Below are 26,154 nucleotides of genomic sequence, written 5' to 3'. Positions count from 1 at the left end.
CTTTAAGCACAGAATTATTTTCTATGTAAGCACTTTTTATAACCCTAGTCACTTCATAGATTCTAGTAGATATATCAATCTTCATTCAGTTTATGTTTATTTATATGTGTGGTTCATCTTTGAATGTCCTTTGTAAATGCAATTTTAATTATATCCATTGCTATCAGGAAATTTGTAATATTTAAAAAAAATATTTTAATGTTTATTTCTGAAACAGAGACAGAGCATGAGTGGGGGAGGGGCAGAGCCACCCAGGCACCCCAGGAAATGTGTAATATTAAAAGAGCTCACCATGTTTCAGAAACCAGTTTTTCTATAACATCTTTTTCCTTTATGTAGTGGGGAAACTAAAATACACTTTTGAGGTCTTTTCCATGTGTACTGTTACATCAATCAGTATTTATACAACTTTTATTTAAGGCTTACGATAATCATTCAGTCCTTTAGTGCAATAAAAGCGAGCTATAATACTGATTACAGTAAAATGTGGAGAAATCACAAAACAATCTTATTTGTATTTTATTTTGTATGTACATACATTTGCAACATTTTTTAAATGCTACATTGGGTAAACTTTGTTAAAGGCACTTTAAAAATTGTGCTGAATCCTGAATTAGTTGCTACCAGAAAGTTTTTCTGTGTATTTTACTTCATTTGGTAATTGTAAATTCACTGAGCACAATGACATTGTAGAATGTCTGATCTGGACGTATATTTAAAGATCTAGTGAAATATGCCAATTTTGTGAATAAGGAAGTTAAGTCTTAGAAAAATGAGAGGAATGGCTCAGGATTACACAGAGAATTATTATAAGCAAGATCTAGAGTCCAGCCACCTTGATGCCCAGTAGAGCACTTTGGCCATAGCCCCTGAGCTTTCTGTTGAAGTTTACTGCACCAGCCAGAGTACACTTGATATTGCCCATTTGATGATCTTTCCAGTGAGAAGAAATTTAGTAGTTTTGTTTAAAGTAATCGTCCTGGAGATTGTGCAAGGACAAGACAGCTGACCAATGAAAATTCTCACAAATGCAAGCACAAAAACCTTGCCATACCCCTTCTTATAGAAGGGCAGACTACATCACAAGCAATGTAATAGCAGCACCCAAGAGTCAGAAGAGTCAAATGATCCCTGGGTCAACACCAACCAGAATACATGGCACTGTAGATACACTGATTAATCAAAATTAGAAACAGTAAAAGTAAAAACAAACTTTCTAAGGACAAAACCCTGGACGTTTGAAACTTATATTATTCAGTGTCTTATTTAAATTTTTATTTTTATTGAAATATAATTGATATATAACCATTACTGTCTTCCCTTGGTTTTATACTTTAAAATACACCTGTTTGAGTCAAGTATGGAGATTTTGATCTTGATCTTTTTAAAATGGTCATATTATCTGCCAGGCCAATAGTGACAAAATTGCCAATAATGGGATTTTTTTAAAACCCACTAGTAAAAATGTCTTCTTGATGTATATGGGTAATTTTTTTTTTTTTTTAAGAAAAAAGATTTTAAAAAACAGGATCGTTTTGTCATCACAGTAAACTCTCTTCACAGCAACAACTCTATATTGGTTCCACCACGGGGGTTGCCCAGCTCCCTCTACACCGATGCGATATTTATGGGAAAGCGTGTGCGGAGTGCTGCCTTGCCCGAGACCCTTACTGTGCCTGGGATGGCTCTTCATGCTCTCGCTATTTTCCCACTGCAAAGAGGTAGGAGAAGTATTAGATATAAATAGACTTTTCTTACCTGATTCCATATTTAACAGCTTTCTGCATATAAGTACATCACATTTTTCTGATGAATGAAGAGTATCACATAATTCTGATGAATTATTGGAGTTTTGGAGTTTCTTCCCCTTACGTAGTTAAAACAGTCAGAAGAATGTGTATAATTATAGCTCGGTACTAAATATAAGGGAACGTATGGTTTTAATAAATTACTGAGGGAAATCTAAAACATTACAATACTGGGGCGCCTGGGTGGCTCAGTCGGTTAAGCGGCCGACTTCAGCTCAGGTCACGATCTCACGGTCCGTGAGTTCGAGCCCCGCGTCGGGCTCTGGGCTGATGGCTCAGAGCCTGGAGCCTGCTTCTGATTCTGTGTCTCCCTATCTCTCTGCCCCTCCCCCATTCATGCTCTGTCTCTCTCTGTCTCAAAAATAAATAAAACGTTAAAAAAAAAAAAAATAAAAAAAAAAAATAAAACATTACAATACTATCCTTGAATGTTGACACTTGCAAATTAGAAAGTTTTGCAACTTCATTTTATACAGGCGGAAAAGGGAGGGCCAAAACCACAGAGGAAGTCAGAATCAGAATCTACACTGGACCTTGTGCCTTTTGGCCAAAATGCTCTGCTCCAAAAATGCTCTTCTTTTTCTATCTAGCAACATTCTATCCTGGTTTTAGATTTTAATAAGGCAGTTTCTGTCCTTGGATGAATGGAAAATTTGCAACAAAAATAATTTATTTACTTTTAGCCTCCTAGTACACAGGGACTCAACTTTAAAGTCAAAAAATTTTCCTAGTTTTAAAGATAACACATTTTTGTATAATGATTAATTAGCATCAAATTATATCTTTCTTTAGCCCCAAATATATATTTATTTGACTCCCCCCAAATTTAAAGGCCACTGTATTATCATAGTATCATCTTGTATTTGTATTTGTTGAAATATAAAACCATATAATAAAATGGCTATTTATTAATATTTGTGTATGTATTACACAAATATTTTAAACATGCTCTTAATACTTAAAAGCATTATTTTTGCTTAATTCGAAGTTGCTAAGATATGCCTAGAAGTTACCTAAAACAATATGCCTAGAAAAAAAATAGCTGTAAGTTGTTGTCTGGGACATTAAGGGTATGTGATGTAGGAGTACTATTAACCTTCAGGGAACTCTTAGACACATCCTAAACGTTGTACGCAAAGTTAGTTTACTTCTGTTTGAAAAAATAAGAACACTTCCTTAATTTGACAAAATATTTATCTCAACATATTCTCTACTACTCACATAGGGATCCCTTTCTCTGTTAATTATTTACCAGTATTTAAGAAACAAGCAATGAAAGGTGAGAGTCGTATACCATATCTTGCTAATATAAGCCCAAAGCTTAGCAGTATGTACATCAACCTATTGAAACATAAAATAGAAATCAGAGTTATCAAGCCACTGCATTTTAGGAGCAATACAATTTATTTTATTTATTTTTTTTTTTTTTTGCTATAGTTAACGTTTTACAAGAAGCTGTGATGTGGGTTTTTTTCACTGCTAGTCAGCTGTGTTCTTCAACATATGCATCATTTATAGTGTTTTGAAAAAAATTTAGGGGAAAGGAATAGCCCTAATGCCTACTGCCTACTTAAATCTTTTTTTTTTTAAGTTTATTGATTTATTTTGAGAGAGAGAGAGAGAGAGAGAGAGAGAGAGAAAACAGGGGAGAGGCAGAGACAGAATCCCAGACAGGCTCCATGCTGTCAGAGTGGAGACCAGCCCAGGGCTTGAACTCACAAACCGTGACATCATGACCTGAGCTAAAATCAAGAGTCGGACATTTAACTGACTGAGCCACCCAGGTGTCCCTACTTAAATGTTTTGATTACACACTTCAGATAACATTGGCTTTAGTATTAAATCATCTATAACTTAAATCTATCCTATAATCAGTCCATATAGATTAAAAGTTATCTTGTTAATATTATACGTAAATATAGTATTAGCTTATTCCATTTAATAAATAGAATTTTCTCAAGCCTTCAACATTCAGAATTAAGAGAACGTGTTTGTATTCTTTCATATACCAACTGATTTTGTTAGAAGTTTAAATCTAAAACAAACGTGTAGTGTGGAGGTAATGTGTTATAGAATGAAGAAACCATCGATAGTTTAATAAATAGCAATTTGCAGTTTTTATGGCACTAAAATTAAATTACTTAAGGTTGAACTTTTATGGTTCTTAAAATCAGTAAGATCTAGTGCTTTTAGTGTTGAAAAACATAAAAATTCAGATTTCAGTTAAAAATGAGTGTCATTTCCTTTCCATGTGGAAGTGTATATAACATTACCTAATTTAGTAATAATTCATTCAAATTTTAAGCTTTTTTAATAAGAAAGAAGTTAAAAATAAGAAAACTACATCTATAATAAGTTAAAAATCTGTACATTATTATATATTTGAAATATGTTTACCGCATACCTACAAATCCAGATTGAAGGAATTATCATTAACGCGTTTTTTGTTGTGCCTTGAAGATTTTACTTAATCCAATTTCATGTGTCCTTGAAAAGGATGTTTAGAGGCCTCACAATTTATATATTCTTTGTGATGGCATTTTTCAAAAGCTTAAATGGCAGTAAAAAATGCCTTTCCAAATGCTTTGTGGTTCGTGTTTCACAAGTTCCCTTGTTGGCTCAATTTTGAAATGTGCAACATCTGTTTGATAGTCTCACCAATTCTACAAATAGAAATCTATAAATACTTTAGTCTTCTAAATTTATGAATACAGTAACAATTTCCATGTTTGCAGTTCTCATTGGCCTTTGTGAGAACTCTCTTCAGTGATGGTAACTAACTTTGCAACAGGACAATAATCATTAAAATCGACACAGAAAACAGTTGAGCAAGTGTCCCCAGTCTTTCTCATTCTGCTATGCGTAGCCAATCTCCATGTTTAGCCTCTTTCCCAAACTACACATCCTGCTTGCACCATGATGGCTGGAGACAACCTCCTTTTTCCCAGTCAACCACTAGCAAACGATAAAGAGGACCCCCAGAATGTGTAGCAACTAATGTGATCTGAGCAGCAGTATTTAGGAGAAATTTACTTATATAACAGATTTGGCTTTTATTTTAGAGGGAGGCCATCTTCTCTCTCACCTTCCTCCACAATATTTGTTATTGCACTCCTCCTTTTATTCATTTCACGGGTAAATTGGCTTGAAATCATAGCCCTATGATCATAAAAGAAATGTTTTATAAAAAAAATGATCGATACAGCGACCAAAAAGGAAAGTTAAAAACTAACTTAAAAGTAGAATTCGTAGAGTTGATGCTTTCAAATTTAACAAAAGTCTATTTGAGGAATTATGTGTAAGTATTAAAAGAAAGAACATAATCATGGAAATTTGAATTTTTAGGCTTACTCTCTAGTGATTAGAAAAAAGAAGTTTAATCCAGGTTATTGAAGAAATGGGTTACTATTCTATATTTTGTGCTTTTTCCTCAGAATTTAAGGTGCTAAGAATTTTAGAGTTTCCAGATGTTAGTATCTTATTGACTGACACACAGTAGCACAAAAGCATGAATCTTCTGTTATTACTTTGGAAGACTTCACTCCTTTGTTAGTACATTTGTGTACTGTTTCACATTTTGATCACCTGGAGACATGCTCCCACAGGTGTAATGAGCTGCTTTTAAAAAATTCTTTAGTCAGATGTAGATTTGTCTCTTCCATTAAGCTCCGGAAGTTCTTTGATTTTTTATTCTTCTTAATCCCTGTGACAAATTCCCAAGAAGGAATAAGGATGCCATAATACCTTTTAAATGTAATTGTTTTAGACGCACAAGACGACAAGATATAAGAAATGGAGACCCATTGACTCATTGTTCAGACTTACAACACCATGGTAAGTTACAACACTTTCATTTTTCAACCTGCTAACATTAGGCTAAAATCGTAAGCAATAGTGCATACCCACACGTGGGCATGCAGGGCACACACCTGTGCCAGCATACTTAAGGAAATGCAACTGAAGAGAAAGGAAATCTAGAAGAAAGAAAATTCTAAAGAATGCTAAGTAGTGAATTATATTTTATTATTGCAGTTATGACAGATTCAAGTTTGAGACCCTTACAAGACTTAAATATCAATTTTCTCATATTAACAAAAAGAAGCCAGTTTAAGTACATGCTTTGATAATAATAGCAACACGAGAGCATTAGGCAACAGAAATATTCATTTAAGTATATTGAAGAAGAAAGTACAGTCTTAAAATAAGCCATGGAAATCATTCATTAATATGCTGATGACATAGACCCACTGTATTGTTACTGGGTACCCTAGCTGAGTAGAAGGTAATTCAGCTACCTTCCCACTCATTTACCAGTAGGATATTTCTTTGAACTGGGGATTTTGGATTGTTTCATTTTATGCTTCCTAAAAGATTTCAAGTCCTATTTAATGTTAAGTAGCTTATTTAATGCTGGGATATGAACCAAACTTCCTTTAAAATGCAACAAAATTGTAGTATATCTCACTCCCCCCACTTCAACCCTTTACAAAAACAATAATGAGACTGTGCTTCCCTCTGCTGGGAAAATTTATCAATGACATCACTACTAGCAAAAATAGTTAAAAATAGCTGAAATGTAAAATGTAAATATTTTGCATGGAATTGAATATAATTACCCTATTCACATTTTTGGTGCCTTTTTACATTAATCTTAAAGGAAGGTCTCATATTTTTATCAATTAACTTAGATTTGATCCACTAATTCTGTGTATGCAATATTCATGTTTCATGAATGTTAAGAAAGAAAACACACTGCACAAATAACCCCAGCAGGCATTCTAAGACCTAGCTACCTTCTGAAAGTCAGATCCTCCTTTTGTGTACCCTGTATGTGCTTGTATCTTATTCGGGAATGGTCACAGGGTTTTGTGGGGATGCCAATACCAGGAGACAGGTAGCCACAAAATGAGCCTATAGTTAAGGTCCATTTTGCTTGCACGATTTCTTGCCAAGGGCATTACTATCTGTTATTGTTCTCATTATAAAGAAAAAAAGACACCACTACATTGGACAAAATGTGATTTTTTATATGTCTTTATACAGCTAGAGTACATTATGGACATATTCTTCTTAAATTTTTCAAACAGCATTTTTCAGTTGGACAACAAAACATTCACTAGTTTTCCATTAATCTGTTTCATGTAAAAATATTATAATCATCACCATTTAAGCAGTGAGGTATTATAAAGTATGCATTACATTAAAGAATCTTTTTGCTTAGATATGGAAAAGCTAATGATAACTACAAGTAAAGGAAACAAGATGATGTAACTAGAGCTTATTTCTAATCAGACTTTAATCTCCACATCAATATGGACTTTGTTATTTTGCTCACTCACATTTCTGGGGTTATAACAAAATGCAATATCATGAATATTGTAGATATTTAACAAACTTTTGTTGAATGAATAAACTAAATATTTGAAGCTATAGCAAAGCTACTTACCTTACTGTTTTTGGTTTTCAGTAGAGATTTTAACTAAATAGCATCTATTATTTATCATTAATATGATTTAACAATACATTGCTATTAACATACGTTAATGTTAACACCATCATATTTAAAAATAGACCTCTCTTAAGAAACCATTATCAACCAGTCAGTTAATAAATAATCATTATACACTACTACATGTAGGATAATATGCTATGTTTTGAAGTTTGCTGGAGAATTACTGATAAATCCACTTGTTTAATAATCTAATTCCTTCATAGACCCAGTTGATATTTCTTCAAAATAACATATATGTTGGAGTCACGAGCTTATGTATGTGTATATATATATACACATACATATATATATATACACATACATATATATATATATATACATACATATATATGTATATACGTATATATAGAGAGAGTGATGAGCTTATAAAAATTGGGAATATAGAATTGCTTAGCTATAGAAAGTAAAGTTAATGTGAATCATTTTTTTCTTTTGATACTTCTTTCAAAATAGGTACCATAGAGAAGAAAGGGAATTGCTGTGGTTCAGTGTCACTGGGTGTGTGTGTGTGTGTGTGTGGGTGGGTGGGTGTGTGTGTGTGGGGGTGGGTGTGTGTGTGTGTGTAAAACCAATGCTATGTAGATGTTTGTGATATATGGTAAAATAGTCCAAGAAGCTCAAGCAGCCCTGCAGAAATAAAACATTCCCTTTTTGAAGGCCTCTTTATTTCTTGTCTGCTTGTATTTCTCATTAACCAAACATAAAAATTATACACCATAGATTACAGTAAATTTCAAATGTTTGAAGACTAAGTCAGGCATTCTCATATGGCCAAGCTGAGTCTGACCATTAGGAACCAGTGCATTATCTTAGAATAGGTGATGTCAATATTTGAAAGTAAAATGGGGAAAAACCCATAGCCCAGCCCTATTAAATCATGTATGTTGTCTTGCTAGTGTCACATCTCACATTGAATAAAATATATGTGCTCATATGGAAATATATAAAGATATGAGATGTTTTCCCGGAAAGCTGCTAAGCAACTTGAAGCCAAATTACACACTTCAGAACAATCAGTTCCAGCTGTAATGGTAAACATTCTGTAACACTCTATATTTTACATATCCTGAGGTTTTAATAGAGAAACTATATAAAATAACTCAGCATTAAGATGGAAGAAGTTTCACTCTCAATGAAACCTTTAACACTCACTTAGCTCTTTGCTCTCTCTTGTGTAAAGTCAGCACCAGTGGTGAGCTGGCCTAGGTGTAACATAGAAAAATCCAGCTCCATTTCCCCTTAACCTAGCATACTCTATTCCATCGCTGGTGGCCGTTCATCTAGGGAACTTTTAGTATAAAACCCTAAATATATATGTGCTGGCAGATCTGCTTGTCTTCTCACTCATACCTCATACAGAATGCTGAAGAAAAACTTCAGGTTGTTTCCAGTATGCTCCCTTCCCTAAAATAACTTGTGCACAAAATTGGAGCTTGTCTGACTTTGCCATCCAAGAGCATGAGTGGCAGAGTCAATTTACCATTCTACCTTCTTTACTAAACAAGAATAAGCCATACTGTGATCTACATGGCCAGAAAGGAAAAACCATAAGTAACATTTTTAAAAATTAAAAATTAACATCATCTTAGATTTTTGAATCTTTGAAATACTTTACGCCCTAACTTTAGTCCAGTGCCACTGTTGAATTTCACTTCGTGATAGTTCTCTTGGCTGTTCTACGTATGTGCATTTCCCTTCTAGCTTCCCGTGGTAAAACATCCACAGAATTCAGTCTTCTTCATTATATTTGCAACTGGTTCAAGTCAGCTTGTGTCTTGGTTGACATCAGCATTGTTCTAAAATTTCATAAAATATCTTTGGCAGTGTCATCTTTATGGTCCACAATGCTGTAAATTTAGTGTTTTGTACCAAAGCTAATCTGGTCTGTGTTGTGGCTTCTTTTATACACATAGAAAGCCCAACTGAATCTGAGCATTTAGGCCCAAGAGAGGCCTCAGAATTTGATAGATGAGTATGACGTCAGCCCTAAAAACAACAACAACAAAAAAAAACTTTAATGAATTACCAAATTATATCAAGTCTACGATGTCAGTGAATGTTGAGGCACCATTTTTTGAGGACTGCTAAGAAAGAAAAACTGCCCAAAATGGAGAATGTGATAGTGGTGCCAGCATCAAGCCAGTTGGCAGTGTTTCAGTATTAGTGAAGAGAGAAATAAACTCCCATGCAGAAGACGCAAGGACATTTGCCTGTTTCAGCTGTAATCACGGGTAGTGGAAAAGAGGCAAAACCACTTCTTGAACCCCACTACGGTACTCATGAAGGTTTACTTTCTGAGTCCCACCAGCAGTGTGGAAGAAAAACCTCAGACAAGACTTTAATTTAAAGAGGTGTCAGGTTAGGAGAGTTGCATGTGTCTGGCAAAAAAGTAAAAATAAACTCTTTCTAGAAGAAAGCAGCTTCAACTCCGGTCAAGAACAACTGTAAGACATACTCTATTATCGGAGATATTAAAATATACCAAGTATGCATTCTAGAATGACATTATTGCAGTGTTATTCTCTATGATTGTGCAAATCCAGCTATTCATAGTATATGTGTACAATGCACACACACACACACACACCTGAATAAGAAGAGGTTTGAGATACTTTGCGCTGTTATTGTTCGTTATTAAAGTTTTCAGATATGGCATTGAGAGATCACCCGACTTGTGCACCCATAATTTAACCATTGTACATGTGAAGTTTTTAAAGCATGCTGTATTTTTTAAAGTCCAAAAATAAGGGAAACATATTAAAATACAAGATGGTATATTCATTATTGTTTATGGAAGGTTTCTGCTTCAGTAAATGGGTGTTTTCCATCATCTCCTATCATATCTCTTGGGAAGAAGTAAAGTAAATATTGAAGTCCATGTTTCCTGATATTTAAATGTAAAAAGTCCTATGGTAATTTTTCTCTGGCATATAGATTATATGTGCTTTCTTGGTAAAACATTTGCCATAAAATCATGAAAATGAAACATATCAGATGTTCAACATAAACTAAATATTGTAGTAGATATCTTCATATTGGTGTTGCTTTTTATGTAATTGAATTTCAGTCTGCCTTGTACTGAGAAGTATTGTAGCTTCCCACACACAAAGATATCAAGAATAGTGTTAAATACAGCTATTCAAATGGCTTCATTGTTACTTTCATAACATCAGTTTCACTTTCATATTTTAAATTAATAAACCTATAAAAATTAAAATACCAGTGACCACCTATAATGTGATAATCACCTATGAACGGTAACATGAAAATACCCTGGTCATAGCTATTTATTTGTTTATCCCTCTACCTATCTATATACCAAAAGAACATGTTAAAGACACATGCACAGGAATCTGTGGTTTCAAGAAAGATAGAAAACTACCTGAATTGTAAACTTTTAAATATTGTATTCTGGTTGGTAGTTATTTCCTAGCACCAGACACAGATCTTATTTTAAGAAATAAAACAAAGTAGTTTAAAATCTAATATTTTAACAAGTTGATAAACTATAAGTTTAAATTTTCTCTAAGGTTTCGTGATTTGGGTCTTTTTGGTACTTTTGACAAATGCATTAAGCACATGATTTTAATACATACATATGCATGTATTTGTAGGTGCATGCATGCAAACACACATTCAACTAGTTGGTAACTAGTTTGTATAAGCATCATACAAATCATTAGAGAAATATTGTGGTAAGCATTACATCGATAAACAGGACCCCTATTCTGTAGCTTAGTATATACTGTAGAATTTTTTTAATTAAAAAAAATTAACATTTATTCATTTTTGAGAGGCAGAGAGACAGAGCATAAGTGGGGGAGGGGCAGCGAGAGAGGGAGACATGGGATCAGAGGCAGGCTCCAGGCCCCGAGCTGTGAGCACAGACCCTGATGCAGGACTTAAACCCACAAACTGTGAAATCCTGACCTGAGCCCAAGTCGGACACGTAACCACTTGAGCTTCCCAGGTGCCCCATATGAAATTGAAATTATTAAATCCATTGTTAGGCATCTTAATAGGTGTGAAAATATACATGAATGTTAGGGATGAATGATTTTTTTTTTGTTTTATTTAGGTATTTTATGTCTTCCCAAGGCTTAGTGATTCACTTATAAAATGCCTTTTTAGCTATTGCTACTTAAGGAGAGATTATTCCTCCATTTGAAGTAAATTTAGATTCTTTTCTATTGATGAATTACCTTTCATATTTCTGGAGAAAATCCTCTAGAATCCACTAAGGAAAATCTAAGAAATGATGTTTTTAGTTAAGAAATGTGAATTTGCAGTTTCTTAAGACATTGAGAGCTTGTAGTCAGTATTTCCTTTCTTCCTTCTTTTGGCCTTTATTTCCTTTCTCCCTTCGTTTGGCCTTTACCACTGAATATTATTGAGAAAAAAAATTACGATGTAAAATATTAAAATTGTGATGAAAACGATGTGATGTGATGTGATGAAATGTGATGAAAACAACTAGAGTTAGGTCTCTTTTTATATAGTTCACCTACTAACACTATTTGTTAAATATTTAAAATAACTTGTAACCATTACCCCTCCCCTAAATTAACTTTTACTTTTATATTCATTATCTATTAAATTCAACTTTTAAATAACCTTAAGGGGGAGAACATCAAAAAGGATAACAGAGATTAATTAGCTGATAAATATATGGTTTACTACCCCACTCATCTCTTTCTTTTCTACATGACATCAGATTTTCTAAGATTCTTACATTATTAACATTTCAATCCTGGGAGACATTTATGGGGTTAAAATGGAGAGTGAAATAAATGGAAAGCTGAAATGTGATGCCTTCTGTTTCTGCTATATTGGAAGAGAATCAAATACTAAATAAGGCCTTTAGCAATGTGATATTTCTGGCCAAATGATGGATATCATGACTTTTTGTTGTTACAAAAGGAAGTAATTTATTTAACTTCTTTCTTTCCTCCCATTCTTTCTGGTTTATTAGCCTCATTTCATTTCCATAAATTATCCTACTAAAGGAGGAAATGATTAATTGAAGATTGCTTCCTTAAAAACATTATTTCTTGTCATTAACAAATGCGACATATTGTAACATTGTGTTATTCAAACACATCGTGATGCTTTTAAAATAATTTTAATGTTTGTTGTTCTCAATTATTTTGCTCTAACTATTCAGTTCAACTCATGAGAATTCATTATGCCAATTCAACAACTAGCTCTACCCTTTTGTCTACTGGTAATTTTCATGACAAAAGTTTATGTTCAAAACAGTTGCTTTCTAAGGGCAAATTGTATTTTAAAATAGATTAAATGAGATTGCTTTCTTTCTGGAGATCCATAGGCTTGCCATCGGCACAGACATCCTTTAGACTTATAGCTGCCCCTTGAGGTGCAAGCATATATTCATAGGATTTCTCAGATCTCTTTCTCTTCTTCTTATTGCATATTTGGAATTGTTTATTTTGGAGTATACTTCATTCATGGTCATCTTCTCCTACCATATCTCAAATCAACTCTTGTTAACATTATAAAATGTAACAAAATTGAGAAGATTTAAAATGTTTACATTTGCCATGACCCAGTAGCATATTCTGTCAAACTCAGGGTTATAAACCCTGTGCCCTTCTTAACTGATTAAACTTTTATCACTTTTTTTTTCAGTTTTTATGTATTTATGTATTTATTTATTTTGAGAGAGAAAGTAGGGTGGCATAGCAGGGGAAGGGCAGAGAGGGAGAGTGAGAGAACATCCCAAGCAGGCTCGGCACTGTTAGCACAGAGCTCGCCACAGGGCTGGAACCCACAAACCATTAGATCATGACCTGAGCTGAAGCTGGAAGCCTAACCAATTGAGCCACCCAGGTGTCCCTTAATCATTTCTTTTATGTAATTATGATATCCCCTTGATATAAGGATATCAAAGTTACATGAGGTTTCAGCTTTTAAATGTAGACTAAATAGTTATCTGGATTTTCCTCTCGCAAACATTAGCTAAGGGTTTATGACTGCCTAGTGCCAGGATTATAAAACATATGGTATGAAAGAAGACAACTAGATTTATACATAATCACAACAAAAAATATTAATAAATAATCATAACAAATAAGACTACATGTGCCCTAAAAATATATGTAAAAAGATTTTAGGAAGTCTAGAAGAGAAAATACTTTTTTTGATGGTGGTCAGGAAGTAGGATTGATGTTGGGAAGCAGTTCATAATTTGCTGACTATGGATTCTCAATAAAGGATTTTAAGTTTTGAATTAACAGTTGAAACTGTCACAAGAATAGCAGTAACAATAATTAACCTCACATATTTAAGACTATTTCTGTGTCCAGGCGTTATACGATTAATTTTATGTAGATACATGTAAACAACAAAAAAGGTACTAAGAAGGGTTATAAAAATTTCACATTGTCCAAAATTGTTAGATGACCTAATATATGTCAGACAATTTGTCATTTTTCGATTGAAAACAAAGATAAGATAAAGATGGCAATAACGTCACACGGACAAAACATGTATACTGACAACAAAACCAGGCATGTAGGAAGAACATATTTACCATGACATTGTAAGGATAAAACATAAATTTGTCTAACACGTGTTTTCCGTGGTGAGGGAGAAATGTAATCAACAGATGAGTCACAAAGTTAATTCTCTGAAAAAAAAAAATCAGTTTTGGGGGGTGCCTGGCTGGCTAAGTCACTAGAGCATGTGACTCTTGATTTCAGGGCTGTGCATTCAAGCACCATGTTAGGTGTGGAGCCTACTTTAAAAAAATCACTTTTTCAAGAGAATCTCAATAATTCCTGAAAATTAACACCAGAAAAAAAAGATTTCTCCCAAGATGAACCTCAAAAAAATAGTGCAAGGCAGTGGACACCATACTGGACAACACTGTGACCTAAGCACAGTGAACAAATCCATAGAGTATTGCTTATGGGCTTCCTCAACATAGGTCAGAAGGACCTCACCCAACACAATTCAATAAAATCAATTATATTATTATATGTGTTCCATGTAAACTGCTCTCAGATCAACTAGTTTCATGCAGAGGGAGATTTCAGATGATGCTTAACCCTGAATATGCAAGATTTCATATCCTTCAGGAAATCTTTAATCCACAATGTTTTCTCAGCTGAGCTTTTGATTTGTATTGGGGAATTTTAAGGTCAATAGTATATGCTATGAAAAATACTTAAGAGTATAGCTATACTATGCTACCATTTCAGTGCAGAGCTCTTTACTTTAATAAAGCCATCCTATACTTGACATCCTAGGAAAATCGTTGCAAATCTGCTAAAAACAAGAATCAAAATACTGTTCCTGTTGGGGTGCCTGGGTGGCTCAGTCGGTTAAGCGGCCGACTTCAGCTCAGGTCATGATCTCACAGCCCGTGAGTTCGAGCCCCGTGTCGGGCTCTGTGCTGACCGCTCAGAGCCTGGAGCCTGTTTCAGATTCTGTGTCTCCCTCTCTCTGACCCTCCCCCATTCATGCTCTCTCTCTGTCTCAAAAATAAATAAACGTTAAAAAAAAATTAAAAAAAAAAAATACTGTTCCTGTTTATATTTTTTAATAGAAAGAGACAGAAACAAAGAGAGATTAGGGGCAGAGGGAAGGAGAAAGGAAAGAGAGAATCACATTATTATTGGAATTCTAATGTTTTCTATGTTGTACAACATTTACTCAAGCAGTTGGGGTAGAAGGATCAGGAAAGGGAATGGACAGTTATTGGGTGCCTTCTAATCATTTTGAAATACTTCTTGGGTATCTGTTTATAAGGTATCAGGTGTGAGGAAATGAACAGAAAAAGATGTTTACAGGTTGTTATATCTGAGCACCCAAATATATGAATGCTTGCCTATGACCACTTTATTTATTATTTATTTATTTATTTATTTATTTATTTAATTTTTTTTTTAAGTTTATTCATGGGGTGGGGGAGGAGGAAGAAAGCAAGAGGGAGAGAGAGAATCCTAAGCAGTCTCCATGTTGTCAGTGCAGAGCCCCATGTGGGACTTGATCCCACAAACAATGAGATCATGACCTGTACCAAAATCAAGAGCTCGTCAGCTGACTGAGCCACCCAGGAATCCTCTGAGGCCACTTTAGCTAAAAGTTCTGGCCCTAAGTTAAAAGCTGCTGATGATAGAAATATTCTGCTGCAGAGGAATTAATAGAAAACAACTATACTCAGTGGAAATTGAGTTTTTGCAACTGTTCCTAATGGCAGCAGAACCTAACAAAACCTACGAGAATGTCAACCCAAAGAAACTTGGTGGTACCTCTGCATACTGACTATGATGGGTAGTTGATGTGGCAGAACTTGTAACCTCAGTGCTTACTAACTAGAATACTTCCTTCTGCTTTTTTATTTGGGCAAAGGAAAGAAAGAAAGGCCAATTTAAAGGAGGAATGAGTCCTACAGGTATTGGCACAAGTGGTTATCAGGGCAAACTAAAGATACCTCGTCAGTGAACCAAATTCACCAGTTGTGGTTTGTCAGTTATTCAGATGGAAAAGTGCCGTGTTTCTTGAAGAGAAGGCCAGGAACTACTGCTATGTTAAACTCAAAACAACTTGGTATAAGTTCTTGATTAAATCACATGTCATCTTATATTAGATGCTACTATATGTAAGTAGCAGGTGAAATGAAATGTTTTCTTTTCAATAGAAGGAAACATATACTCTTAAGAGAACATTTCATTTCATTTCATTTCATTTCATTTTTATTCATTGGGAAACATTTGCTGTCACCCAAGAAGACCTTGAAGAGAAACTAAAAACTGAGCAGGTTTCCCAGGATTAGAAGAAATGTTAACTCTGTATGGAACAGATAGAATGATTAAGTTAATTGGGAAGAAGACAACTTTGTGAATTTTTGAAAATATACCTAATTGATGTTACATTTATAGTAAGCTCTCATTTCTTATTATACAAGTTACATTCTCTTAACTGTGTGTCAACTAATGTGTTAAAGATTTAAAGGGAGTTTTATGTTTGTAAGCAAGAACTTATGTACACCATAAGACTTCTACAGCTCTTGATGGTAACTTAGATTAGGTGAGAGACAAGTCAGTTATTTCATAAAGTTCTACAAGTAAAGTGGGCCTGGGTAAGGCAAAAGATACTAGTGGATCACTATGTTGTTTGTTTCTAAATTTAGTGGATTAAAAAAAATCAACTTTATTTATTTATTTTGAGATAAACAGAGACAGCATGAGTGGGGGAGGGTCAAAGAGAGAGAGAGAAAATGCCACGTATACTCCATGCAGCCAGCTCACAGCCCAACAAGGAGTTTGAACCCATGGACTGTGAGATCATGACCTGACCCAAAACCAAGAGCAGGATGCTTAATTGACTGAGCCACCTGTACCCCAATACAGTGGACTTTTTACTGTTATCAAGCTGGCATATATTTTATGATTCATTAATATGTAGAGATTAAATAAAAAGTCTCTGCCTAAATGGATTTTTTTTAATTAAGGCTTTTTAAATTTTATTTTATTGGGGTAAGAACGCTTAACATGTGACCCACCCTCTGAAGTTTTTAAGTGTGCAGTACAATATTTTTCACTATAGGCACACTGTTGTACAGCAGATCTCAAGATCGTACTCCTCTTGCATAACTGAAACTTTATACCCATTGATTGACACCTACCCATTTCCCTTTGGCCCTGGCCCCTGGCCCCTGGCCCCCACCACTCTACCATCTGCTTTTAGGAGTTTGACTCTTTTAGATCTTTGGTATAGGTGGGATCATCACATAGTACTTGTTCTTCTGTGACTAGCTTATTTCACTTAGCATTCCCTAAGGTTCATCCATGTTGTTACTGATTGCAGACCTTTTTTTAAAGGCTGAGTAATATTCCAAATAAAAGGATTTCTAAATCAAAGGTTAAACTGCATGGCAGTTATCAGGAAAAAAAAAAATGTGTCCATTGTAAACTGTATTGACCTCTGTGACAAGGTTTTCTAAATATGGTATCACAGGAGATTGTCCAGCCCCTGTTAGGCAGAGAAATTCAATTCACCTCTGTCCAGGGAAGCACATACCCTGCAGATTAGCATAGCAACATGTGACATATCTATTCATTCAACAATGTACTAATAATTCCGGGGGGGGGGGGAATAAAAACACGGCCATATTCCATATAGATATTGACATACAAAGATATAGCTCCAATATAAAAAATACTGTGACTTAGAATCAGTTAAATATTGTTGTTCCTTTTCATTTCCTTTTTCCGGGGTATTGATCTGTTGAATAAGAAGGGACAGATACTTCCCAAGTTTAGAAGAGCCTCATTTCATAATTCAGAGTGATAGAAAACCAAGCGCTAATATTGACCTCCCTGGAGAGAGCAAACGGAGGTAGAATGTCAACTGTGGCAGGGTGAGAATAGGGGGTGGAGGACACAAGCTGTGTACAGGGATCGGGTGGAAGCAGGATTTCGGAAAGCTCTAAACCTAGTGAGAGCAAATCATATTGTCTGTGACAGACCAAAGTACTCAGTTAATTAGAACAAAGTGATGCCAGAAAAAGGGGGAAACATTTTTTTTAATTAAAAACCTAGTTGAGTTTGAAGTAAAGAGCAAAAATTTTTCATCTGTCTATGCTGTCAACCCTCCATGCATGTGAAAATATATTTATTATTTTCTGTATTAATTTAATGAGTTCCAGATTGTACAGGATGTCATAATGGAAACAGGATTATATAAGATAATAAGGAAGGGTTTTTTTTCTCTCTCTAAATGAGTTTTACCTAGACTCCCTGTGTCCCACTTTTGATCTTAACTGTGTTTCATTTACCACATTGAAGGAGGTTACATAAAGGGTAAAATAATAGAAAATCAGGAAACAGGTTTTCTTACTGCTACATTTTATTATATACTCTTGCCATATTCTTTAGCCTAATTCTTGAAAATAATAAAAGATGTATCATTTTAAAATAAGGACAATTGAAACCACATTGCTTTATAATTGTGCATCTTTCTTCTGAGCCATCCCAAACATTTCACACCCATTGATCTTCAGAAAAACCATGTTGATTACTTAAGGGTTAGTGGTGGGGAGTATAAACTTCCTGAACTCTACCTTCTGTAAAATACTAGGTAAATATCAATGGCTGGTGAAGTTAATTTTACAGATGAAAAACAAACACAAAGAGGCAAAATAATTTCTCAGCAACAGATTCTTGTTTCCAAAATCTCAGTCAAATAACTTCTGCTAGAGAATAGTACACTATGAACTGGCCCCATTAGTCAGAGCATAGAGTTTTATAGTTAAAATAATTTCTTGGAAAGTATTACCATGGCATATAAAGATGTATAGTTATACTGCACACATGACTGGTTTTGTTAACGTAATGCTACTTTCTGGTAGGCAAATCTCTGTATGTGCTTTGTATAAGCTATACCGAAATAATGAGTCTGTTTAAGCAGCCACTTGGGTTCTGAAACCTTACGTCCATGACATTTCTGCCATCCTAAATCAATTTGGAAAAGACTTCCAACTTGGCAACAAATTTATCTTCTGAATTTCCAAATAAATACTTTGGAAGGTTGAGTTTACTTCTCTAACATTTCCTCATTTCATTTCCTCATCACTGGCCAGATAATCACCATGGCCACAGCCTTGAAGAAAGAATCATCTATGGAGTAGAAAATAGTAGCACGTTCCTGGAATGCAGTCCAAAATCACAGCGAGCTCTGGTCTATTGGCAATTCCAGAGGAGAAATGAAGAGCGAAAAGAAGAGGTATAGGAATGAAATTGACTGGATTATTTCTATCTAACATATACTGTTAAGTGACCCCAACATGGTTGACTTGAGGGTGAAAAAAATACTGTGAATCTTTATCCTTTTCTTAACCCATCAATAGTCCATTCATTAAACAAGCATTCACTGAAGGCTGATCATATGACAGGCTTTGTGCTAGGAACCGGAGAAACAAAGGTGAGCTGATAAGAATTTTGTCCCAGAATCCATTTGGAGATATATTTGAGAGTCTTCTTTTTCCTTGTAGTTATCTACAAAGAAAGTATGTTATCTATATTTTTGTACCAAAAAAAAAAAAAAAAAGAAAGAAAGAAATCCTCTACTAATTTTAACTTTTGTTCAATTAATTCTGTTATCCAAACATGTTTTATTTTCTTTACTGACTTTCTTCTCAAATGAGGAGGAGAGGTTTTGGAACGGGGCTAGGAGTTTTAGGATAAAGAGTATGAACTGTACATGAAGTATGAACTATACGTGAAGCATCAGACAGATCTTCCTCATCAATGGATTGATTCATTTATTCCTGTGTGAAATTAAAGAATCGTACAGAGAAAATCTCCATACTCTGAGCCTTTTAAGCTTTTAAAAAATATTAAATAAGGGTAACTAATCGGACTGTGTAGGTATTTGTGAATGTATTCTGTGCAGATAATTTTACAACCATAATCTGAATATAAAACCCTCCCTTTTTTGACATTTGAAGCATCGTTGAATATGTAATCACACCCTACAAACGTCAAAGTTGATTTTATACAATTTTATACATTATCAGCTTAGGCCTTTCCGAGATGTCTGTTGTAAACCGTATTCAAAATAAAAGTAAGGTTAGGTACATTCAAGAGCATATCTTTATATTTATGACACACCTAAGACTTAGAAAACTGAATAAATAATTATTAAGCATGTACTCCTATGCATTTTTCTTCTTGCTCAACTGCTGATTCTTAATTTTTTTCAAATCTTCTGAGTTCATTCCAATGCTGTCCTGTTTTCTAATATCATGGTTCTGTATTTCTAAGATTTAATGTTAACTTTCTTCTCTATTTATATACCTTCTTTCACGTTTATAAAATAAAGTATATCTGTGTCCTTTCATTATCTTGAATATCTTAAATTATTATAATGAAAACTTCTATTAAGATAGTAGATAACCAACATTTTCCATTGTATCTTAAAAACAATTTACAGAAATTTCTAACTCTTTTTCTGATGGGGAAATGGTATCATCTCTCTTCAGCTAGAAATTTTATCAACTTTAAAATGTGCCTCAACACATAATCTAAGTTTTTACTGAGACAGTATTTTAGAACTTCTGTTTCTTTTAAATATGTATATTTTTACTACCGTTTTCTTCTGCCAGATCAGAGTGGATGATCACATCATCAGGACAGAACAAGGCCTTCTACTGCGTAGCCTACAGCGGAAGGATTCAGGCAATTACCTCTGCCATGCTGTGGAACATGGATTCATGCAAACTCTTCTGAAAGTGACCCTGGAAGTCATTGACACAGAGCATTTGGAAGAGCTTCTTCATAAAGATGATGATGGAGATGGCTCTAAGACCAAAGAAATGTCCAACAGCATGACACCTAGCCAGAAGGTCTGGTACAGAGACTTCATGCAGCTCATCAACCACCCCAATCTGAACACAATGGATGAGTTCTGTGAACAAGTGTGGAAAAGGGACCGAAAACAACGTCGGCAAAGGCCAGGAAATGCCCAGGGGAACAATAACAAATGGAAGCACTTGCAGGAAAATAAGAAAGGTAGAAACAGGCGGACCCACGAATTTGAGAGGGCACCCAGGAGTGTCTGAGCTGCATTACCTCTAGAAACCTCAAACAAGTAGAAACTTGCCTAGACAATAACTGGAAAAAATGCAATATACATGAACTTTTTTCATGGCATTATGTGGATGTTTACAATGGTGGGAAATGCAACTGAGTTCCACCAATTATAAATTAAGTCCATGAGTAACTTTCCTAACAGGCTTTCCTCCTAATACCAACACCTAATAGAGGTCAGGTGAACGCAGAGGTTCACTTTAGCAGACTTAATGTTTCCTATGAGATTTCATTGTACAGGTTTCCCTTTCTTCTTTGCCTGAGAAATAAAAATGTCATTTGCCATATTGCCATCTAAAGAAGAAAAACTGCATCAGCAAAGCCATTTTATTGAACTAAAAGTCTAAAATAAACTGCATGGATTTATGAAGCTGATGAATATTCCAAAATATAGTTGGATTCAAGGATATTTTTTGTCTACCAGCACTTGTGTTTATATGTACTGGAGGAGTAAAATGAGACTGAATGAAATGGTCTGTGGAAATATAAAAAAACATAAACCATCCATCATCCAGAGGAAAAATGGAATACACTGATCTACTACTGATGTCTTCTTTCAGCTTTGATCTAAAGATGTATTTTATTAAAACTATAATTTAAATGTACCATGACAAATATGCAGTAAAAATTAGCTCTTTTCTAAGCTAGAGTAGGTTTTTGTCTTATAGTTATTGTGCTCTATAATTTTTGTTTCACAAATTCCAGTTGTGTGCTGCTTTTTTCCCCCTGATATTGTGTTTTTAGTTCTGCAAGAGGGATAGCCGATATTGTTCAAGAAACACATAAACATCATTAACAGTTGATTCCTAAAACCTGGACATAAATTATGCTTTATTTCTCTGAGGAATTGAAACAGATAACACCCCCCTTCTTTAAGCATGATCAAAATTAATTTTAACTTGCATAATGTTCTTAGAAAAAACAGAACATTTAACCAGAAGAAAAAGGAGAAACAATTTTGATTTGTTCAATGCACTGTGTTGCACCTAATGGTTCAATAAGGAGAAAAGGAACTGCGTATTTCATGAAAATAATAAGCATTGTTTTAATATAGCATTAACAGAAAATCTCTTAATTTTGTGCTTGAAAACCCACATGATATTTGAGACATAAAAACTCTCATTATTCCTTTAGGAATTACATTTGTGTCACTTAATTTTCTTGAAAGAGATCAGTAATATTCAGAACAACATCTTAAAAGCAAATTTTCCAACTCTGTTTACATCTGTATCAGCTGTCTCTTACCTCACCTTGTTTAAAGCAATGATCTGTTTTAAAACAGATCATCTTGATTCATTTCATGTTGATGGGAGTGACTTTTATACAAACTGTTTTCTGGGACACAACTCACACTTAAATCATGTAAAGCTTTTTGTTTCCTCCAACAACTTATAAAATAAGGTAAAAGATGTTCAATAAAGGACTTGCCTCGTCCCTTGTCCTAACATGATTCCTTGAGAATCATTGACTTCAAGGTTTATAAGGCCTTCTGCATTATGATAGTTTCTTTTGCACTGCACTCACCTTTCCAGGAATCCCTCCCTAGATTCTTCATCATGCACAAAACTGCAAAGGAAACATCTTCTTGCTAATTAATGAAAGCGGCATTGAAATTCTAACTCTAGCTGTCTTGGGATTCTAATTAACTCAGCATTAATTTCTCACCTCAGACTACAGTGAATTTTGTAAAAAAAATTCTCAGCTGAAATATTTCACAGATGGGAGCTCATGTTTCAATTTAGTTGTCTGAATAAACAATTTGTTAATGCCTATTTCAAATGAAAGTCTAAAAATATTCTACATTCAATTTTAGGCTCCATTGATTAATCCGGTGTTACTTATAGAAGTACATCCTTAAACTGTATTTGAATTTTAAATTATTTGAAGGACATATTTCTGTAGAGAAAAAGAAACGTTTGAAATACAAATCAAAGAACAAAGAGGGCTCCAAAAATAGGTATTTTTTTCTATTTTCATGGAGTATCTTAACTGTGCTAAAATTTGGTGTTGCATTTCCTTCTAAATTTGCAACTGAAACAGATTTGCAATAACAGAAGTATCTTATTTCATAGTAGTCCTCAAAAATAATGGACTTGAAGGGATAGAGGGGATGTCTTCCAATATCCGAACGCATTTTGTTAAGCATTATGAAATACCCAGAGAAAGTAAGTCTAGACTTCAAAGAAAAGAAACAAAACAAGGAAATCTACTTGCATGTCTTTATAAACTATCAGGTCTAAGTTTTTGAAGAAAATTATTGATATAACTTGCAGGTAGATAGTTCTTATTGCAGTCATAATCTGCCAGTGTGTATTAAGAGGGGACAGTTTGCACGAAAAATAATCAACGTCCCACTTAATTTTAATAGACTTTGGCATATGCATGTATCATCAGAGTTGAAACTTTGTTAAGACACTCATGTGAACATAAGCAAGTTATGACAGCACTCTTAAGATTGGAAAAAGATACATCGCAGCAGAGAAATGATGGCCCAGTTGAAATCAAATGTATAATGTAAATGCATGTAAATGCACACTTAATGCTACTTTATGTATTATTTAGTGATTTTCAGTGGTATGTGTTTAATATTTTTGCTACCTACACATTAGGCAGAAGAGATGTAAATAATTTTGAAAAGAAGAGGAAGGACAGTAAACTTCAACTTTTTATAGGGACTCCATTTCAGTGTGTTCAATATCACCCTAAAATGCAAGATTTCCCCACACAGGTGACAAGGTGGTTTATGTGCTATTTAAGGACAGAGGGTGTGTGCCCATTCAATAAGCATGTTTTTTGCCAGGTAGTAAATATGTTCCATATCTGTATTTATCACTGCATTTCAGATGGGAACTAGAAAACTGGAGAGAAAAATGTAATGAAACTGCTGCTGTAAATTATTCCTTTTAGCATGTATTCAGTTGCTAAATACACATTTCTTCAAAATATTTGAATTCAGATGTCTTTACTGTTCCCTGTAGCATATGGTGTCAAGGAACATAAGTTTAGAAAATGCTGAGAACCAGAGTCAGGTTGCTACATAATCAGCTAGCAGATTTCTCCGTTCTAGTCATCTGTAAACTGAGTTCTATATTTATGGTGATGATGTTCATTTTTTATGCCCTTTAAGTTAAATATTGTTATTTTTTATGTCATGCCTAAAAGAGGAAATATAGGGATGAAATTCTATAATGTGTCATTATCATGCTCAGTTTGGTTTCATTCAGGATCAACAAGGATGGCCAACAATTGTTACTGAAATTGCCTATCCTTAAGATCATAAGCAAGCATTTCATCAATATGAAGTGATTAGTATAACATTTTAAAAGCTTTGTTTTATGAGTTCATTTTTAAAACACAATTTGCGTTCAAACTTTAATGGAAATTATCCGTTGTGATGTCTTCAAAGACAAACTTAACAAACAGGATTCAACATCATCTTATTGTGTTATCATGTGTTAGATATAAACTGGCCTAATGCCAAAGGCATCCATGCTTTTTATTTTAAAGCTGTAATAATTATCCAAATTCATTGTTAATGTTTGCAAAATACGTGTTTCCATAAAAAGGAAAACATTGTTTTTCACAAAGTCTGCAAAAGCCTATTAGTTTATCTGCTTTCTAACAATTTTCTTGCACTAGTTAATTAAAGACACATACTTTTTTAAAGTTAATATACTGGGGCGTCTGTGTGGCTCAGTCGGTTTAAAGGTCTGACTTCAGATCAGATCATGATCCTGCGGTTCGTGAGTTTGAGCCCCGCATCGGGCTCTGTACGGACAGCTCAGAGCCTGGAGCCTGCCTCGTAGTCTGCGTCTCCCTCTCTGCCCCTGCCCCCGCCCCACTTGCACTATGTCTCTCTCTCTCTCTCTCTCTTTCTCAAAAATAAACACACATAAAAAAATAAAGTTAATATACTAAGAGGACCTATGATGAATCTTTGAAGCCACCAGAATGGTATGGCCGTTTTCACAGTCAGCCAGCCCAAAGAAAACAGCTTGGTTTTAATTTCAAACATGCAAGCACACACAAGCAAAAGGAGAGGCACCAAATGGAACCCAACCAAACAAAAAGATGATTTCGAATATAAAGAAATTAGGCTTCTAGACCCTTTGAACTTTAGACCCAGACTCCTACCTGTGCAATTAATTTATGTTGGTAGATCTTTTCTGCCTACTATGTACTAGGCACTGGTAGGCGATGAGGATATTTTACACCTTACCACACATACTCATTGATCCTATTTGGCAAGTCTTTCTTGATCCTTCCATCTCTAGATGAAATTAACCACCTTCTCTGCGCTAAATCTGTGCCTTGTCTATACTCTTTACTGCCACACTCATCACAAAGGAGTAGTTTCTTTGTTTACACCCCCATCCCTTTCTAGACTGTAAGCTACTTGAGCACAGGGTCTGTATCTAATTTATCTCTACCCCCAGTTCCTATTATGATGGCTGGGATGGGGAAGAAGCTTAATAATCACTGTTGGAAAGAACCAGGTCACAATGTGATGAGTGCCAAATGCAAACAGAGGATAAAAGTGCTGTGAGATCACAGGGGAAGGGATGAATTTCAAGAGAGCACGGAGAGCTTCAGAAGATAGATAAGTGACATGCAGTCTGGGAATTGACATACATGAGAAATGTGCCCAGATAAAGCAAAAGAAGAGCAGAAAAAAGAATGAAAGAGAGGTGTGAAAATAAATGCTTTTATTATGGGAACAGGTATTCCAAATAAATTATAGAGTTCATAAGCAAAAATAAAATGCCCCACTACCGAGAATCAGAGTGTTGGGTTTGTTTATTTTTTCCCTGATTTTGGTTTATTGCCCTCTGTTTGCACCCTACATTCTCATCACTGGCACATGGTGTCATTCACTCTGCTTCTCTCTACCCCCTCCCCATTTTGTTCACCCTCCCTATCTTCCCTCTTCATGTTGACCTCTTTTGTCTTTACTTAGCTGGAGTCATAGCAATGGGCAGTATTCCCACAGTATTTTTGAACTGATCTTTATGCCATAATCTCCTTTCTAGTTCAACCAATCTTGCTTTTGCAGAATTCGGAATTCCACACGTGAGTGGCTGGGAGAAGACAGCTTCCTCATGCTGGTCTAACACAGTTCAAATGAAATCTTCCCTTATACGTCACCTGCTTTCAGCATTGCCCAACTCGTCTAGCGTTAGTCCACTCGGACGCAGGTTCCAACATTGCTAATTAACAA

General features: G+C 34.8%; 1 protein-coding gene across 6 annotated transcripts in view; it reads left to right on the top strand.

Moving 5' to 3' along the window:
- SEMA3A (semaphorin 3A) overlaps nt 1-24,608 on the top strand; it is a 456,004-nt gene extending 431,396 nt beyond the window's left edge. For all 6 annotated transcript variants that reach the window (XM_042965369.1, XM_042965367.1, XM_042965368.1 and 3 more), the window contains 4 exons: nt 1,564-1,721; nt 5,575-5,642; nt 18,929-19,071; nt 20,453-24,608. In XM_042965369.1, coding sequence (XP_042821303.1) covers nt 1,564-1,721; nt 5,575-5,642; nt 18,929-19,071; nt 20,453-20,908 — 825 coding nt within the window. In that variant the 3' untranslated portion in view covers nt 20,909-24,608. The remainder of the gene's footprint in view (nt 1-1,563; nt 1,722-5,574; nt 5,643-18,928; nt 19,072-20,452) is intronic.
- Nucleotides 24,609-26,154: the final 1,546 nt, after the last annotated feature.

This window comes from Panthera tigris, chromosome A2 (genome assembly GCF_018350195.1).
Source record: "Panthera tigris isolate Pti1 chromosome A2, P.tigris_Pti1_mat1.1, whole genome shotgun sequence".
NCBI lineage: Eukaryota > Metazoa > Chordata > Mammalia > Carnivora > Felidae > Panthera > Panthera tigris.
This window is presented reverse-complemented; position numbering and strand designations above follow the sequence as displayed.